This window comes from Aegilops tauschii, chromosome 7 (genome assembly GCF_002575655.3).
Source record: "Aegilops tauschii subsp. strangulata cultivar AL8/78 chromosome 7, Aet v6.0, whole genome shotgun sequence".
NCBI lineage: Eukaryota > Viridiplantae > Streptophyta > Magnoliopsida > Poales > Poaceae > Aegilops > Aegilops tauschii.
In genome coordinates this window covers 433,666,104-433,685,849 of record NC_053041.3, presented here as the reverse complement: position 1 = coordinate 433,685,849, position 19,746 = coordinate 433,666,104, and the positions used below count along the sequence as shown (strand labels likewise).

Genomic DNA, 19,746 nt, shown 5'->3' with positions numbered 1-19,746 from the left:
GGGAGGCAAAAAACTACTCTCGAAACTGACATCAAATCTCGGGGAAGGTGCTCTCCACCATAGCCCTGAAAAATAGAGGGGAAACAACTATCCATGCCGGGGAGACAACCAAGGAAGAAAAAGGAGGGGCCTCTCCCTCCGGCGATGCCTGAATGACGATGGGGACATCTACGCCATCTCCGTCAGTATCACCAACAATTGTTTCTTTGTAATCCTCTCATGGTGATGTGTGTAGACTCCTTTGGGGTTGAGGGTTTGTATGTAATAGCTATGTGTCATCTCTTTTTCCCTCTTGTCCATATGATGCCAAAATTTGATTGTGATATTGGGCTTTATTAATGTAGTTAACTATATGATGTGCTTCCGGATATGAGTTCCTTTTATGTTGGATTGAATTGTGTTCATGTTGTGTATTTAACTTTGGGAATCATGAAGATCATATGGTTTTAGTATAATTTTGGGAGACACCTAAGGTGACATATCAGTGCTCATTAGATCATGATTAGAAAGATGACCATTGGGTGTGACGCTTTACCGCACTTACGAGTCTCATCCTATTTAATAAAATTGGAACATTGTGAGGTTAGATCATATATCTTAATCAAATTATTAATGTTGAGAGTTTCCTTTAGTGAACCTATAAACCATAGGCCTTGTTTTTTATCACTAAAATCTCATTTCAGTCACGTTTACACACTTTCACTTTGATGTTTTTATTCATTCCAAAAATATAAAAACAAGTATACCATCTATATTGTCAATCTCTTCGCCGAACTAGGGCACTACAGAATACCATCTATGAGCAGGGGAAGACTTGTAGCATGAATGTTGTGTTGTGAAGCTCATCTCTCTGTGCACTTACATTTCGGTTATGAGTGGCAAGCTGGGTGTAGTGGTAATCTTTATCCCATGCAAGATAATGACCCACAACTTGAACACATTTGTTTTGCGAACTGTATGTGGTTAGGAATCATGATTAGGTGCAACCCCTTCACATATTAGCACAATGTTGCATGAGTTTTAAATATGAATGCTAGATCTCCTCCATTTTGCATCTTTTTTTCTTGAAGATATTGCATTTGATTATGTTGCGCTCTCACCGGTTTTTGCTCCCAGTCTGTCAAAATCGGAGAAAACTTGGTGGTTGACTTTGATCACATTACTTTAGGTATTTTAAGGAAAGTGATAACCCACAAGTATAGGGGATCCATTGTAAGCTTTCTTATTAAGTAAGAGTGTCGAACCCAATGAGGAGCTAAAGGTAGAATTAAAATTCCCTTCAAGTTCTATCGACCACAGATACAACTCTACGCACACTTAACGTTCGCTTTACCTAAAATAGGTATGAAACTATTTTATAGGATAGGATAGCTTTGCTAGAATAAAACTAGAGGTACTTAGAGGAAATAAAACAAGGAGTAATTTGCAAGATAATAAAAATTAGTTGTTTAGTAGAAAGAATTTTTGTAACGCAAGTTTGTCCCTAGGCAATCGATAACTAGACCGGTAATCATTATTGCAATTTTATATGAGGGAGAGGCATGAGCTAACATACTTTCCGTACTTGGATCATATGCACTTATGATTGGAACTATAGCAAGCATCCGCAACTACCAAAGATCATTAAGGTAAAAACCCAACCATATAATTAAGTATCAAGTCCTCTTTACTCCCATACGCAACAACCCCCTTACTCGGGTATGTGTTTCTGTCACTCACGCCACCCACCATAAGCGAATCATGAACGTATTGCAACACCCTACAACGGGAATCCCTCATGCTTGCGCGACACGGAGGGCACCATAGGACATCACCAAAATAAAACATACAACTCAAACCAATCACGATCATCAATCAACCCATAGGACAAAACGAATCTACTCAAACATCATAGGATGACAACACATCATTGGATAATAATATGAAGCATGAAGCACCATGTTTAAGTAGATATTACAGTGAGTAGAAGAGAGGTTACACTGCTGCATAGAGGGGGGGAGCGTTGGTGATGACAGCGGCGAAGTTGTTGGTGTAGATCACCATCAGGATGGTTGCCCCGGCGGCATTCCGGCGCCACCGGGAGAGAGGGGGAGAGAGTCATCCTCCTTCTTCTTCCTTGCCCCTCCCCTAGATGGGAGGACAGTTCTCCCTCTAGTCCATGGCCGCCATGGCGGCAGAGGGGCAAGAGCCCCTCCGAGATTGGATCCCTCTATCTCTCTTTGTTCTCTTCTGTTTCGCCTTCCCGTTTTCTGGCCTTCCACCGTTTCTTCAATTCTCGGAGATCCATAACTCTGAATTGGCTGAAATTTTAAGGGAATATTCTTCAGGATATTACCTTTCTTGCGGCGAAATAAGGGTACCAACCGCCTTACTGGGGCGCCACAAGCCTGCAGGGCGCGGCTGGGGTAGGGGGCGTGCCCCTCTAGCTTGTGGCCTCCTCGGGCATCGTCTACCGTTGATTCCTTTTTTCCAAAAATCACATATATTCCAAAATAAATCTCCATAAATTTTTATCGCGTTTGGAATTTGTTTGATATGGGTATTCTGCGGAAAAAATATGCAACAAACAGGAACTGACACTGGGCACTGGATCAATATGTTAGTCCCCGAAGTAATATAAAATATTACGAAAAGTATATAAAAGTTGTAGAATATTTGCATGAAACAATAAAAAATTATAGATACAATGGAGACGTATCAGAAACCAACACCAAGATTGAGAAGAATAAGGGGCGACGAACAACTTCCTACAGAAGACAAAGCAAGAGGGGGCATCCAGGAGCGTACCCGAGCTCTGGTATGAGAGAGGGCTCTCATACCGTTGCTTGTACCATGTAGCGCTGCCACCATGTCTTCAAACCCCACCACACTTCTAAGTAGAATGAAAACATCCGGATAATAGAGAAGGGAGAAAACACACAACCACTAGAAGTATAAGGGAAGAGAGGAGAACTAGAGGGAATATCTTCATTTAGATTCATCCTAGATCCCTCCATTGAGGAGATCCACCACTTCACCACCAATAACTCCACGAGAGAGAAAGAGAATGAAAACTCCAACATTGTGTGGGTTTGTATGCTTGTTTCATACTTTGATGCAGAGATTGAGGCTTGGATAATCATTCATGTTGTTGTGATGATTACGGTATTATCGATACGATTTCCCTTTATTTGATATAATTCTTTGATTGTGACCACCCTTGCATGTGCGAGCAGTCCCTCTCAAGTGTGAGAGAGGGAGGGCTGGTATAAGACGAGATCATGCCTATTACTTCTATTACTAATGTGTGATTACTTGGAATATTGGTTGGGAGATTTTTTATGCATGGTATACACATTGCTTGTTGTCTAATTTAATGGCCTAGATAACTAGATCTGAAGATCCCCAAGACTATGCAGGTCTTGTTTAGCGAATTCGCGACATCCACATGCCAGGTGTTAGTATCAACGAGGAGCAAAGATGATATGGGGAGCATGGGAAGTCATATCACCTAAATCACTAGTCCGGTCTACCAATCTTAATTGTTGAGCTGGCCATCGATGATGGCAACAGAAGGTAGGACCATAGGTAATCAAACTAGCCCGACAAGAGGAGTTTGGATTTTCATTGGTGACCCGCCTACCAAACTGAAGGACCAGAGATGCGCGATATGTCGACTAGAGAGGGGCGGGGGTGTGAATAGAGGATTACCAAATTTAATATTTTCTTTGTTGATTTTAGAGACAAGTGCGGAAATGTAGGTTCTCTAGAAATGCAACTAGGTGATGCATCATATATGTTATGTTACAACAAGAGAGAAAGCTACAGAACGCAAATAAGCAAGCAAGTAATAGTTAATAACAAGTAAAGCTAGGGTTAGAGATGACCAGAAGTGATGGAGACAAAGATGTAATGCAAAGTTCACACTCTTGGGAGGGTGTAAATCTCCGTTGGAGTGGCCGGGAACAATGAATGCTTCCATGATAATGAATGTCTCATCCAATTCTTCGAGAACCTTGGACAAAGAATGGCCAAGTACTCTCACACTATCGTGAATTGACAAGTAAATAATACACGAACCTAGCTTGAATTGCACAAATTAAGGATGTGTCGATATTGTTGCTTGGTTGGATGGTGCAATTGTCCATGCCGAGAATCTTGATTGATCCAATCATTCTTCGCTTGAATCAAAGGGTTTTCGAGAATGGGCTGGACCAGGCCTTTGAACCACAAACACGCATGTTGTCCACTTGGGCTATTTTCCTAGTTCAAGAAATGGGTAGTTCGAATTAGGAGTTGATTTTGCGTGGTTTGACAAGTAAAATCTGGTAAACACACTATTGCTGGAACCAGAAGCTTGGAATGTATGCAATCCTTATAAGTATGGCATCTTATAATTGAAAGATTTAGATTATCTTTCTAGAACCAAGGAATTTGCAAAACTGATTGTTGAGTATTTCTTTGCTCTGATTCAAAATTTCAGTTTAGCTCTGAAAAAATTGCAATACATGTACTTCCCATATGTGTTAAGAACTTTGTCTGACTTCTTCTTAATTTCATTTTATGTCCTACTCATGGTTTCATATGAATGTATGATCCCTCAAGTCTCAACTTAGCGCGTTCAGCACCACCGGTTGGAGCATATTCACACACTTCATGATCAAGTTGATGGCTCTAGCGATAATACTATATATAGAAATGTATTTATTGGCATACTGTAACTAGTTGGGTTGTTCGCACATTTTCATGTGCGCCAAGTAGTAGAGTCATACCACCATGCATCATTAACACACTTGCATAGTTTTAAGGCAAAAGAAATGATAATCCAAAATATCAAATATATTACATATGTGTTTCGTGTGTCTCAGTGCAGTAGATGCCAAACTACATATTTACATCAGGATGCAGTTGCCATATCCGCAACCTTCAAGACGCTTCTGGAGCGCACTCCATAAAATTTTGAAGGTTGCACAGGCAACCTTAAATAGAGAGTCGCCAAAATAGCAGTCTCCATAGTTTTCTTCTTTTCTATTCTCTCTACTCTACTAGTTCAATTTGACATCAAAATCAAACTATTCAGCAATGTTATTGCAAACCATTCACCTAAATACAATAAACAATCTGAATGCAATAAATAATCCAATGAATGCTTTTTTTCCAAGTAAAATTTAACAAATTAAAGAAATGTAAATACACTATCACCAATGAAGTTGTCATTAATGCTCCATGAGATCTTGGCGCGGCTGATCATGGGAGGCCAGTCTTTATTCTTTTGGCACATCTCAAGACATGTTTGAATGCAGTTTGTGTGTCTACAAGGTTTGATGGTTATGCCAACATTGTACTACTCTTTGGCCACCTATGTGTCCCTTTCATGCACGATGACCTGTCATGTAGGGATGCGTTTGGTTGCCCACAAAAGTTCAACCAGACCCAGTGTATGCAACATATTTTCGGTGTTGGGCTGTTTGGTTACATGCAAGTACTGTTGGGCCTGCATGACATGGTTTTAAAAGCACCTCTGGGCCTGGCTCGCTAGAAATCGGTCGTTTCCAGTGAGCCAGGTGAAAGATCGTGGATGTCGCCTAGGGGGGGTGAATAGGCGCTTTAAAATAATTACGGTTTAGGCTTGAACAAATGCGGAATAAACCTAGCGGTTAATTTGTCAACCACAAAACCTACAACAACTAGGCTCACCTATGTGCACAAACAATTATGCTAAGCAAGATAAACAACTAAGTGATAGCAAGATATATGACAAAAAACAATATTGCTATCACAAAATAAAGTGCATAAGTAAAGGGATCGGGTAAGAGATAACCGAGGCACGCAGAGACGACGATGTATCCCGAAGTTCACACCCTTGCGGATGCTAATCTCCGTTTGGAGCGGTGTGGAGGCACAATGCTCCCAAGAAGCCACTAGGGCCGCCGTAATCTCCTCACGCCCTCGCACAATGCAAGATGCCGTGATTCCACTAAGGGACCCTTGAGGGCGGTCACCGAACCCGTACAAATGGCAACCCTTGGGGCGGTCACCGAACCTGTACACTTTGGCAATCCTTGTGGGCGGTCACCGGAACCCGTTAAATTGCTCGGGGCGATCTCCACAACCTAATTGGAGACCCCGACACTTGCCCGGAGCTTTACACCATAATGATTGAGCTCCGAACACCACCAACCGTCTAGGGCGCTCAAGCACCCAAGAGGAACACGCTCAAGGGCACCAAGCACCCAAGAGTACTAAGCTTCTCTACTTGTAACTTCCACGTATCACCGTGGAGAACTCAAACCGATGCACCAAATGCAATGGCAAGGGCACACTGAGTGCCCAAGTCCTTCTCTCTCAAATCCCACCGAAGCAACTAATGCTAGGGAGGAAAATGAGAGGAAGAACAAGAAGGAGAACACCAAGAACTCCAAGATCTAGATCCAAATGGTTTCCCTCACATAGAGGAGAAAGTGATGGGTGGAAATATGGATCTAGATCTCCTCTCTCTTTTCCCTCAAAAACTAGCAAGAATCCATGGAGGGATTAAGAGTTAGCAAGCTCGAAGAAGGTCAATAATGGGGGAAGAATACAAGCTCAAAGGATAAGGTTCAATGGGGAAGAAGACCCCCTTTTATAGGACCTCCCGAATCCAACCGTTATGTGCTCAGGTCGTGCACAAGCGGTACTACCGCTTGGACGAGCGGTACTACCGCTTAGCACGGTCAAAGCAGCCCAACGAGAGAGAAAACACGAGTTGAAGTTCTGCCAGAGAGGTAGTACCGCTCTGGGGAGAGGTAGTACCGCTTACCACTTATAAGAGGTACTACCGCTCGGGAGGAGAGGTAGTACCACTTACCACTAAAAGAGGTACTACCGCTTGGGTGGAGAGGTAGTACCGCTTACCACTAATAAGAGGTACTACCGCTCGGGTGGAGAGGTAGTACCGCTTACCGCTTATAAGAGGTACTACCGCTCTACTACCGCAAAACCCGATACGAAAAGACGCATCCCTAGATGCAGCAGTACTATGCGCGGCACAGGGCTGCGGTACTGCCGCTTACAAGCGGTACTACCGCTCTAGAGAGCAGTACTACCGCTTGAGGCTTTCAGGAACACAACAGAGAAAACAGAGGATGCAATAAAGCGTAAACTGCCACAACTTCTGCATATGAGCTCCGAATTGACCAAACTCAAGCTTGATAGATAGAAGACGACGAGTAGCATCCAACGGCTGATTATAGTAAGAAGTGGCAGGGGAGGTATGCCTAACAAATAGAGGAGAGAAACCTCCAATAGAGAAGAACCGACATAACCTCCAACATCGAAAACATCATAGAAGATGCACATGAACTCCATTTTCGATGAACTCGAGCTTGTCAAGAAGAAGACCACAAGCTCGAAAACTCACAAAGAGAAACACCAAACACGAACCAAGAAAGATGATGCAAGGATGCAATGGTTTGAGCTCTCTACGAACGATACGATCAAGCTACTCATCCAGAGCCCCCCTTGATAGTACGGCAATCGATCCTATAACCCAGTCTCCCAACTACCACCATGAGACCGGTAAAATAGAAAACCTATCAAGGGCAAACTTTTGCCTTGCACGAAGTCCACTTGAGCTAGATGATGATGATCTTGACTCCCTCAAGTTGGACCACCTTTCGTGATTGTGTTGGCTCGATGAAGGCTAGTTGATTGCTCCCCTATACTTCACTATGGGTGAGCCACTTTTTGGCACACACTACAACAAAAACACCGTGTATGGTCGCTTTTTTATTCGTCTCTATGCCCTTGAACACTGGTAACCTAAAGACGCTTCTTAAGACGTTTACATAGCGCCACAGAGTTCTTACTATAATTAGCCTTCAAAAAATAAGTATTTAATTTTAGTTAACTTAGAGACATTTTGTGAGACGCTTTAATGTGCAACTCTGTTCTTACAAACGATTTACGAGACGTTTTAATGTGCGACTTTATTCTTAGGGACAACTTAAGAAAACTGTAAATACTCATATTTTTGTAACTCGGATAGATATTAAAATTAGCCGTACTGTACGAGTGAGGCGTTTTGGTACCCAGGATCATCTGCACCTGCGCTCAGGAAAAAAAATCAAAACAAATACTAGGAAAATTCAAAAAAATTCCAATTTTTTGGCATGGTAGATAATTTGATGCGTGATGTACGTTCCAAATTTTAAATCATTTGGACATCTGAGTAGCTCTCGGCAATAAAGACAAATTTAGGGTCTGTTAAATAGTGTACTGTTCATATACTGTTCTGATCCAATTTGTCTTCTTTTCTGAGAGCTACTCAAATGTCCAAATGCTCTGAAATTTGGAGCGTACCTCGCGCACCAAATTATCTACCTTGCACAAAAAAATTGAATTTTTTTGAATTTTTTATAAATTGTTTCTTGAGCGGGTGCAGATGAGCCAGAGCTCAGAATTGGATATTCGGTACTATACTTTGAATAAAAATTTGTTATTTGATTGTCATGATATTTTTGTAACTTGGATAGATATTAAAATTAGCTGTACTAAACTTTGCATAATACTTTGTTATTTGATTGTCACGTTAATCATCCCCTCTGTAATGTTCATCTGTGCATATTGCGAATTGCTCTACGTACAATGAAAGCACGTACGATTTTCAAATGATGCCATCCCAATCATCCAGCAGATGGAATGTACAGCTACGTATGCCAGGTCGTATGCAATTCGTGAAAAAACTGTCGTCGTATAGCAGGGCTGATGTAAACTCCCTCCGCTTCTAAATATACGTATTTTTAAGAGATTTCAATACGAACTACATATGGATGTTTATAGACATGGTTTAGATTTTAAATCCATTCATTTTACTCCGTATATAATCTATATTTGAATCTCTAAAAATACGTATATTTAAGAATGGAGGGAGCCTTTGTGACACATAGCTTGCTAAAAAAAATAAAAATAAACGAGCTGTTAGCGCTGCCACTCGGAGCCTCAGTACCCGCGGCCGGCCTCTCGCCACCGTTTGGCCCTGCCAGAGCTCTCAAGCCGCCATTGCTCGCCCCCTCCCATAGATCTCACGACACCGCGCTCCCTCAGACAAAGATCTATTTTTCTAAAACGCCCAGGAGTACGAGAAATTTTCTTTTTTTTAGAAAATTGCTCACAATTTGAAAAAATGTTCAGAATTTCCAAAAGTTGTTCAGATTAAAAATCATAAATACCGTTCGAGAGTGCGGCCCCAATGGGCCGGCCCAGCGTGCGCTTCTGTGCGAACCTCCTGTAATTTGATGCAGTAAGCGTCAAATAGGAGGTCCCCAGAGCTATATATCACCCAATGCGAGACGGAGTCCTGTCTCGCCTCCGGCTTGTGCCCTGCTGGATCTGCCCTTTTTCGGTTACATAGTTTTCCTGTTTACCTGTTTTGCAGGGTTTTCTTCACTTTTCCTTTGTTTTATTCCTTTTTCTATTTTCCTTTTTATTCTTAGTTTTCCTTGATTTTCCTTCGTATACATTTTTTTGGATTTCTTTTTTCTTTTTCGATTTTCTATTAGTTACCTTGGTTATTTTATCGATTTTCTACGATATACTTTGTTTCTTTCATCGGTTTTTTTAGCTTTTGTATTACATGTGTAGTTTTATTTCATACCTACTGTATATTTTTCGTATAAATCATAAACATTTTTCATACATGTTTAACATTTTCAAATACATGACTAATAAATTTTTAAATATATGTGTTAATGTTTACGTATTTTCGTGCATATGAAACATTTTTCTTATAGCTAAGGAACATTTTTTATACATGTGTAAGCATTCTAAAATATATATATTCTAATTTTTCATACATATTATACATTTTTATACATATGAAAAATATCTTACACACTTTTAACACTTTCAAATACATGACTTCCATTGTTTAAAATATATTTTTGATGTCTATTTAATTTTCATGCACATTGTAATTTTCTTATACACCATAAGCATTTTTTAACACATTTAATATTTTTAAGTACATGAGTAACATTTTTCAAACACATGTTTTACCTTATGTATACATACATATTGTAAATTTTTTGTCTACTTTAGTAACACTTATTTTGTATACATCAGGAACAACTTTTTCTAAACTTTAATATTTTTAAATATATCATTAGCATTTTTCAAATATATGTTTTGATGTCTACTTATTTCGTACACACTAGAAACACTTTTTATACACATTTAACATTGTTTATACACTGCTACAATTTGCTTTTGATACATAATGAACACTATTAAAAAGTAAAAACTAAAACTAAAACAGGAAAATCAGGAGAAAAAAAGGTCAAGAAACAAAAAAAAAACACATGAAAACTGGTCTAAAAAACAAAATGTGTGTGCGTGTGTTAGATGCGCCGGGATTGGCACATCTAACGGGGCATTGTAGGCGACGTGTTATAGGGAGCGCATGAGCAATAGATAGACGCTCCCCACACAAAGGGCCAACACAACGAGAGCGCTTGTGTGACGTGCGCCAAAATGTTGACACTCGCAAATGGCACTTCCTCCGATTGGGCCAACCCATTCCCCTCAAGCAAATCGGGTGTCGTAGCACTTGACACTCTAGCAAATCGGGCGTCGTAGCAACCTCTGCGAAGTATCTGGAGTGTCCTTCACCTTGCCCTGCCACCAAGAGAAAGGAGGGGGCCTGGATCTAGGGGTTTTCACCGCCACCAGAAATGGGAGAAGCATTTTCTAGGTCAAGCACGGGGTGGTGTGTGGTTTTATATCACCAGGGTAGTTTTCTACGCCGGTGGACGAACCGCAGCGCAACCAACCGCGTTCTCCGGGCGCTTCCTCTCCTCCACCGCCGCGATGAACAAGGAGGAGATCGTACTCTCCCTGGCGATGAGAAGGAGCACCACCAGTCGTCCCTCCTACCAGAGGCTACGACAAATGGACGAGGAGTTCCAGCAACACCTGGAGCTCCTCCTCAAGCGGTCGCCCGCGATCGTGGCCCGGCGCCTCCGTCACTACTTGGCCACCGCATCGAGGAGGAGTTGGCGTCGCCGTCTCGCAACCGCGTGAAGCAGGAGTCGTGCTCCTCTCCGGTGATGAGGAGGAGCCTTCCTGCCCGCCGCGCAGCATGTTCGGATGTTTTGATTGACCGGTGTCACCGCCACGCCACAACTAGCGTGACAAGGCCTTGAAGGGGGAGGATCCCTCCCAGGCGGCTCATTCATTACCTCAGGCACCATGGCGGCTCCTCGTCACGCCGCACCCTAATGGCGGCCGAGAGGCTCGCAGGAGGAGCGGTGCAACGCGCAACGCCGGGCCATGCTCCTCGCGTCGGATGTCACGCTGGAGTGGGTCCGCAATGACCACGACCATGCGGCGGCCTAGGACCGTGACCGGTCTAGGACCACCGCGGATACGTTGGCGCCCTATTAGCGACAAGTTGGTCATGAGCCCAGTAGGGCGTCCACGCGTAGGAGGTTATCGTCCAGTACCTAGCATAGTTTTTTTTTAAATTTCAGTTGAATGGATGAAATATCGCCTGATTTATGTATATATATATATATATATATATATATATATATATATATATATATCATACTTTTATTCGGTTTGCATGAAACTCTTTTCGTTTGCATGAAATTTCTTCATTTGGTTCAATTTCGGTTCGATATGTGCACGGACATTTAGGGTATAGTGTTGGATGGACAGCTCCTGTATCCATGCCATATAAGTTCGAAATGTACACGGACATTTAAGTTCGATCCTTTTGGCGAAAATTACAATGGGTATGGATTTATCCAATAAAATAAACACCTCAAACACATATTTATCCATATATGTGGTTACCTAGCACTCCCAAACTATTTTCACTTAATCGAATAACCAAATTTGATGTTCCCCGACTAATTTCGCTCTAAAAAATTGGCGCTACAAATTATTTTATTTACCTCGCAAACTTCCCACGTCTCTCTTTTTTATCTCCTTATATCACGGGATATTCTCGTTAGTGCCATCTCCCCCACCTCCCCACTTATCCAACCTCCTGATTCCCATCTGTGCCGCCATCACCATCCCTCGCACCGCCGATTCCCGCACCCCGCGCGGTGACAGCCTCACCCTCAAACGCCGCCCTCCGCCGCTAGCTCCGCCCGCCGCCGAATCCCAGTTGCCTCCATCGACAAGCACGCTACTTGGAGCCCGGCCCATCAGCGTCCGCCGTCCTCACCGTCACGAAGTCGTGCTCCTCCCGACCTCATCCTCACCGTCATGAAGCTGCATCCATGCCGGACTCACCCCTCGCCCAAGGCTCCGCTGTGTGTTCCGTCGTTACACCGGCCGCAAGCAGCTCTCGCCTCCATCCAGCATCTTCAGCCTCCACCATGTCAAGCAGGTGATCCCTTGATTCCCGTAGCCCCTACAGTTTTATCATTAGATCAACCAAAGTGGCCTCCTTCATTTATGCATCTCAAGTCTCAGTCCTATTGTCCTTTGTGTCCTTACTTACTTCCTGTAGGCAATGCACTGTAAGTGTTTGTTGAATTGTTTGCTTGCCTATAATTCAATTCTAATAGATTTTCTTGACAATATGTGAGCAACTGTTTGGTCCAATCAAATTTTACATGGCAAAACTCAACAATTGTACAAGTGGTGTCAGATATACTGGCCAAATAACCTCACAGTCCATACACCCTGAATCATAAAACATGATATTGTTTGGTTATACAGGCTGCAAACGTACTCTATTATTTTGTAGTAATTTTATTCTGTCCTATTTCGTATCTCATCTTAGTGCAGTACCACTATTTCGTTAGTTTTGATTCACCTAGATTTTCTTCAGATATCTTGTATTTTATAGCTTCATCACTGTCTACCCGATGCAGATATTCCTGGTACTACAATAGCTCTGTTGGAATCTCCTAGCATTCCCTTTTTCAATTACATGGCTTGTGTAAGCCATTTTTGCTAGAAGATCACCTTATTCATTGCTGGAATCCAATCTGTACCATTTGCTAGAAGTAGATTCTCTCTAAAAATATGTACCAATATGTTTCTATCCAATCTGCACCATTTGCTAGTAGTAGATTCTTTGTATCATCACATGGTTTCTTAAGTGTGCCTGTTGTGCATAAATTTCTACTATGTTGTCACACCATGTCTATGTTTTGTATATGATTACTTACAAACGAACTGAACCTCAATTGTAGAAAGCACGCGTTGAAAAAATTGATAGGGTCAATCAAGGCTGTGCAGAATCAACTTTAGCAGACAAACAATTCTCTATCCAGGAATTGCATCCTAGCAATTGCGCGAGAACAAAAGAGGGTCGCACCAGTTTATCTTCACCACATGAACACACGGTTGCTAAGGTGTGTGTGTGCATGCGCGCATAAATTTTAGCTTTGTTATCAAACAATGTCTATGTTTTGTATAAGTTTACTTACAACTAAACTGAACCTTAATTGTAGAAAGCATATGATGGTCCTGAATCAAAGAATGGTCATGCTGAAAATCGCAATGCGACCAAACAAGGTGGTCCTGAAACCAAGTGTACAGCTAAATCGTGTCACTAAGAAGGTATGTATGTATGTATATGCTGAATGACAATGGTTAGAATAGTTAGTTGGTCTAATTCCATGTGCAATCGTCCGTTTTTGCATAAAGTGAAATCTTCCATGGCTTGTGATAATGAATGTTTCATTTCTTCAAAACATAGGATAAAATGGAAGTCTTGTTGTTTTTGTTGAACCTGACAAGCAAAAATAAATGTGTGGCTGAAGGAACTTTAGCGAGTAGATATGTTGGTGGAGGAAACATGCTTGGAGAGCAATATCTAGCAATTTTTTCAAGACTTGGAAATTAGAGACTAGTTAGACCATATGAAAAATTCCAAACAATAGGGGATGCCATTGGTCATGTTATTGCATGGCCTCTATCACATGTAAGTACACTTCCATACAATCATCAATTATGCTCCAATGTACATACTTAAGGTTTATTATTTAAGAAGAATCTCTGTGATTTTTAGGTTAAAAAACCAATCCCAACCACTCCTACATAGCCTCAAAACAAGCCACCAAACACTGGTATGGTACCTCTCTTACAATTTCATCAAAGTACATTTCTTCTCACACTACTCTTAAATCCTACATTCTATTTTTTCTCTGTTATCTTTCTTTTTCAGGGTAGCTCAAGGCTTAGAAAAGGAGTGCCTTGCAGGAGCCAGGAGCAACTACAGAAGAATTAGTTTTTAAATGGACAAATATTATGTAGTATGTAAATGATCTTTTCTTAATTATTTGCATCTTTCATATGATTGTCTAATTTGATTCAGATCTGAACTCAAGGTGTTTGTTTCTACTGATTGAATTGTGCGAATAAGATGCTGGTGAATACAAGTGGTGATATGGGTGGATCCCTTTATATAATGATATTCGTTGCCTATGAATATGACCGGTGATATGGGTGGATGCCTTTACATAGCGGTATTTGTTCGTCATTCTTCATAGGCATGTGCCGTGATAAAGTAACCAGATTGAAATGATGAAATACAAATTCAAAAGAATTCAAATCATGTTTAAAGTTATATACTACGTATTAGATGAATATACCGTCTCTACATAGGTCTGCAAGTAGAAACGTGATAAGGGCATCTAACACAACAACTCTACATATATACATACGCTTTTGAACGTCCCAATATAGTGTCTTATATCGAGAGGTGCTTTAAACGCCCCAATATAGCGTCTCATACCGAGAGACGTTTTTAAACGTCTCAATATAGCGTCTCTTATTTAGAGGTGCTTTTGAACGTCCTAATATAGCGTCCCATACCATGTACACACGCTTAGCCAGCGTGTCTACATGTTTTGAGACGGTCCATGGGGAGACGCTCCAAGGACGGTTTACTAAGTCGACTCTATGGTTGCCTAGAGATAAATAACACGTCACCAGCGGTGGAATATGATGTCTCTACAGGCAGATTTTCTTGTAGTGACATCTTCACAAGTCCATTGACACCACAATGGACGGCAAGCTTCAAGGATGATCTCTTCGTGATGCTCCACTTGAACTTGCACACCGCAAACTTGATGACGATCACCACTTGATGTCATCCTCCATGGGCTGTATGAGATCTTTCTCTTGATGCAAACCCGTGGAAACAAACCTAACCCCACATAGAACTCACACGTAGATCATGGGTTAGTACACAAAGCATAATGGACAATGCTTACCATACCATGGGATCACTTGATCCCTCTCGGTACATCTTCTATGCTTTGTGAGTTGATCAACTTGATTCACTCTTGACTTAGTCTTGATCAAACTTGAACCTTTCCAACTCTCTTCATTTGGATGACGCCTTGAAGGTAAGCACAATCTTCTCCTTCAAGACATGCTCGCAATAAGCTCAACTCTCACATGACCAATCTTTGGATAATTCCTTAATAGCACCTTGGTCAACTCATAAACTCCTTGAAACCAATACATGAACTACAAGAAATGCCTATGGAAAAATCCTTCAAATATAACTCAATGCAACCATTAGTCCATAGAGAATGTCATAAATTACCAAAACCACACATGGGGGCACCGCATGTCCTTTCACCAGGCCCGAGCGATGCGAGGCAGCGTATGTGGGTGGCTCGCTGGGAACGTGTCAACAGCTAATCACCTTCTTATCCATGTTCCCCACGTCCCCTTCCTTGTTCCATGGCCGCACCCTACCGTCGCAGCCGCCACGTTCACCTGCCCGCTTGTCCCATGCCACCCGCCGCACCCTGCCGCCCACCTCCCCCGCTGCACTCGCCGCCCGCCTCCCCCACTGCTCGCCTCCCCCTGCCGACCGTCTTACCCTGCCGCCCGCCGCGTCCTGCCGCACGCCTCCCTCGCTGCCTGACGCGCCCTGCCGCGCTCGCCGTCTACACGACAGCTGCAGCAGCCCGGCGTGCTTTCTTGTCGCGACAAGGTGTTCTAGCTGGAGCCAAGCGTGGCCGACGCCTTCTTCGCGCTCGCGGCGTGCACCGTGGCGCTTGCTGGCCATGTCGTGCACGCGCCCGCAAGATCTCGTTCGGCCTCGACCAGGGCTGCCTCGAGCTGTTCAGGACGGTATTGGCATCCGTGGACGTGTTCGACACGGCGTCCATGCTCTCTGCGAGGCATGTAACTACGCCGTTGCAGATCATATGGCGCTTGAAGCGGTTCTTCAACAACGGGTATGAGAGGAAGCTCCGGGAATCCGTGCGCCTCGACGGGTTTGCCGTGGTGGTCACCCGACAATGACATAAGCTCGACGGCACTGCGTCCGGCAACGACCTCCTATCGCGGTTCATGGGCTCCAGCCCCCCGTGCTTTCCGTGCTCGCGAAGGAGGACCCCCGGCACTCACCCACGCTCCGTGTTGCCGTCACGGAGGAGGAGGCCGGTGAGGAGACTTTGTTCCGGTCGTAGTGAGAGTGAGCATTCTACTTTAACCTCTCTGTTTAGTGTAGTTGTCAACTCCTTTTTTCTCCGACAAAGGGTGAATTTATTGACTCAAAATGAAGCATCAAGAGGATAAAAACACAATGATCACACACGCGGCCTCTACATAACTAGGATGCACACATCCAATACCAACGTACACACACAAAAACACACTCCAGCAAATAGCAAAGTCATATAAGACCAAAGCTATGCCGAGCGAGGAAAAATAAAAATAAAACCGATGCGATCCGATCCACTGTCGACAAACTACAACAATGGCCTTATCGGCACCAACTATCTCATGACACCACAAAGACGATCCGATTCTTCAATAGAAATGCCTTCAGGAAGGGAGCAACTCTCAAGCACCATCGTCACCGGATTGATCCATAAAAGGCCAAAATCCTAGGTTTTCACCCTGAAGAACAAGTCAGAGCCTATCTGAGCAATGCCCTCAACAAGGTAACGAAGCAAAAATATCGCCATTGCAAGGTATAACCATCCAGTCAAGACCTAGGTTTTCACCTCGGAGCTCGAGACCAGGTGCTCAAGTAGCACCACCATCGAAGTCAATCATGAGTTGTCTCCACCCCTTTTCTCGATGCCAGCAGCTACATACTATGTGCGACCATCGTTGCTGCACAATCATACCCTTTGCGTCAAGTCGTTGTTCATAGATTGCATCTCACCACCAATCAAGCCATCAGGTCTAGAGAGGGAACCCTCGCAAAGACCTTTCAATGGCCATTGCATCATACCGTCATGAAGACCTCCAATGTCCACTGCACCGAAGCTGTTGTCGCAGGCAGGCCGGAGTGGTCACCGTGCGAAACATGCAGACCATAGTGTTGGAGGGCACTGGAATTGCAGTGATCCACTGGATCCATGCTGGGGCACCAGATCCGGGCAGCCCACGGCCGAATGCGCCACTAGGAAACACTGATGGAAGATTAGGATCAGATCGAGAACACCGTAGCCCTGCCGGCAACCGCACCCGAGGGCCCAAGCCATGGCAATCAACGGCCCAGGTTGAGGAGTCCCGTGGCGGACTGGCTGAAGGCCGACCCGCCGGCAGCACACACATGGCCAGCGTGGCGAGATTCATGGGGGGGGGGCATAACTAAGCAGGAGTACAGGCGTGCAGAAGGACCCGCCGCCACCTACCACCGACCGGGGCTTTGCCCCGGCGGCAGCGAGGGGAGAGGAGGCGGGGTGAGGGCCTAGAGCGGCGGGGATGGCGGAGCCACCCCGTGGAGACGATGCGGGGGCGATCCCTTTTTTAATTCCTAATCACGATGCATGTATGCAACCAAACACCGGGTAGAGGAATCTTCCACTATGCACGCAACCTATATGCAGGTGACGAATCACATGCAAACGTCGTATTTTGGCCTGTATCTCCTCACCATGCTCTACTCAGCCTGGCCCGTTTTTCCATGCAACCTTGAAAAAATGGTGCAAGTAATCAAACGTGTCCTAAGATCACACAAAAAGTCATGATATTTGTTCCAGAAATGAGCCGAACAATTGCAAACCTAGCTTGCAACATTCCAAATGCCCTATCAATGTCCTTCCCTGCTACTTCTTACATCTTTGCAAAAATGATTATGTTTGGGGATTAGAAATTTTCTTCATAAATATTGACCAAGATGAATAGATGTCATCCGCTAGATAGTATCCTTGGTCAAAATCATAGCCATTCACCTTGTAGTTGTATCCTGGTGTAGTACCACATGTTGCCTAACAAACATATGAGATCTTTGCAAGCATTGATGCCATTGTGAGATTCAGGCAAGCCAAAGTAGCGATGCAAAATCCACAAATCCTCAGAGGTAACAACTTACAAGATAATAGTTGAATCATGTAAACCCGATGAATTGCTCGTGTCATGCTACCAGGCAATTATTCCACCTCCAATGCATAAAGTCAACGCTCCCAAGCATCCAAGGTAAACCTCTTACTTCACCCATTAATTGCTAAAAGCCTCTTCCATCGGCATTAATTGGGTGCTCACAAATACTGAGCTCCATGAACCCTAACCGCAGCATCGACGAACACTTTTGTGCACTTTATGGTTGTATCTTTCGAAAATATCCATGTGTCATATCTGCAAGAGTGCCGTATGCAATCATCCAAAGTGTCACGACCACCTTCTGGGAAAAAAACCCAACATACACGCGTCATTCTTCGGTTGTTTGAAGAACGGTTCATTAGATTTCATGTTATTGACAATTAAACATAATAGCCGTTTGGACATGTCGAAGCGTCGCTGCTAATCCCCAAGTGCAGAAATATAACAATCAAATGCGAGCTCATTATATAACAACTAAATGCGAGCTTATTATATATTTCCCACCGAAACAAACTTGTAAAACGCCATTTATTACACACACATGTAAGGGAACATTTTTATCAAACATTCTGTTGAGACGACATTATATGGGCAAAAAATTGAACACGAGTACTCTTACAATTTGTACATTTAATAATTGAATCCAATATAAACTTGCCCGCTTGCATGATGCACTTGGGATCAAGCAATCAATAATTGGCCGGAGAGCACTTGAGCCTCACCTCCACTGGCATTCCCATGGGCGGAGGTACGTTTCCCATCTTCACCATGGCCTTGGCGAAGTCCCTCGCGAACGCCTCACCGTCGGCGCTGTACATCTCCACGAGATTGTCATGCAGACCTCCATCGCCGTAGAGAGTCTGGTCGGAGGTGAGGAGACCGCGCCGTGCGATAAGGTTGCGGTAGTAAGCGTTGTCGAACCTCATCGGAGTCTGCACGTCAAACGGCGCCTTACCAGAAGGACCCTGGCACGTCTGCTGCATGGTCTGTGCGAAGGATGGGTTGATCTCCTCATCGCGGTCGGTGCCGTAGACGCGGTCGCTGTAGTGCATGCAGTTGGCCATCCCGATGGTGTGGGCACCAGAGAGCGCTGTCATGTCACGCGCGTCGAGGTTGAGTCTTGAAAACATGGTGAGGAGCTCGCCGAGGTTGTCGTGCGGGCTCGGGAGGCCCTTCTTGGTGGATTCCGGGTCGGCGGCGAAGCGTGAGTCCTTGCGGCCGAGGGGGACACTCCAGGTGGGACCTCCGAGCAAGGCGACGGTGTCGCGGGACGCCAGGGCGATAACATCAGCGCAGGAGACGGTTGCCGGGTAGTCGTGCTCGAGCGCGGACTTGATGTCGTCGATGACGGTGTAGCCGGTGAGGGAGGCGTTCGGCTCTACATCCTTCTCGCTGGGGAGAAGGGAGTTGCGTCCAGGAGAACAGAAGCATCACATCCCTGTCACGCCATATATGGATCGTAGC

General features: G+C 44.0%; 1 protein-coding gene and 1 long non-coding RNA gene across 4 annotated transcripts; one reads left to right on the top strand and one right to left on the bottom strand.

Moving 5' to 3' along the window:
- The first annotated feature begins 11,970 nt into the window (after nucleotides 1-11,970).
- Nucleotides 11,971-14,393, top strand: LOC109740874 (uncharacterized). 3 transcript variants are annotated; one of them, XR_002227444.4, is made up of 6 exons: nucleotides 11,971-12,358; nucleotides 13,173-13,334; nucleotides 13,434-13,542; nucleotides 13,746-13,906; nucleotides 13,994-14,051; nucleotides 14,150-14,393. It is a non-coding gene; the product is annotated as an uncharacterized lncRNA (long non-coding RNA). The 3 variants fall into 3 exon arrangements; XR_002227445.4 differs by having other exon boundaries at nucleotides 13,682-13,906; XR_005764721.3 differs by having other exon boundaries at nucleotides 13,434-13,906.
- A 3,938-nt stretch (nucleotides 14,394-18,331) lies between these two features.
- On the bottom strand, nucleotides 18,332-19,647 carry LOC109740876 (peroxidase 22.3-like). The gene has a single exon (XM_073506003.1). It carries the CDS (start codon nucleotides 19,410-19,412, stop codon nucleotides 18,972-18,974), a length of 441 nt encoding a protein of 146 aa, XP_073362104.1. The 5' UTR covers nucleotides 19,413-19,647; the 3' UTR covers nucleotides 18,332-18,971.
- Nucleotides 19,648-19,746: the final 99 nt, after the last annotated feature.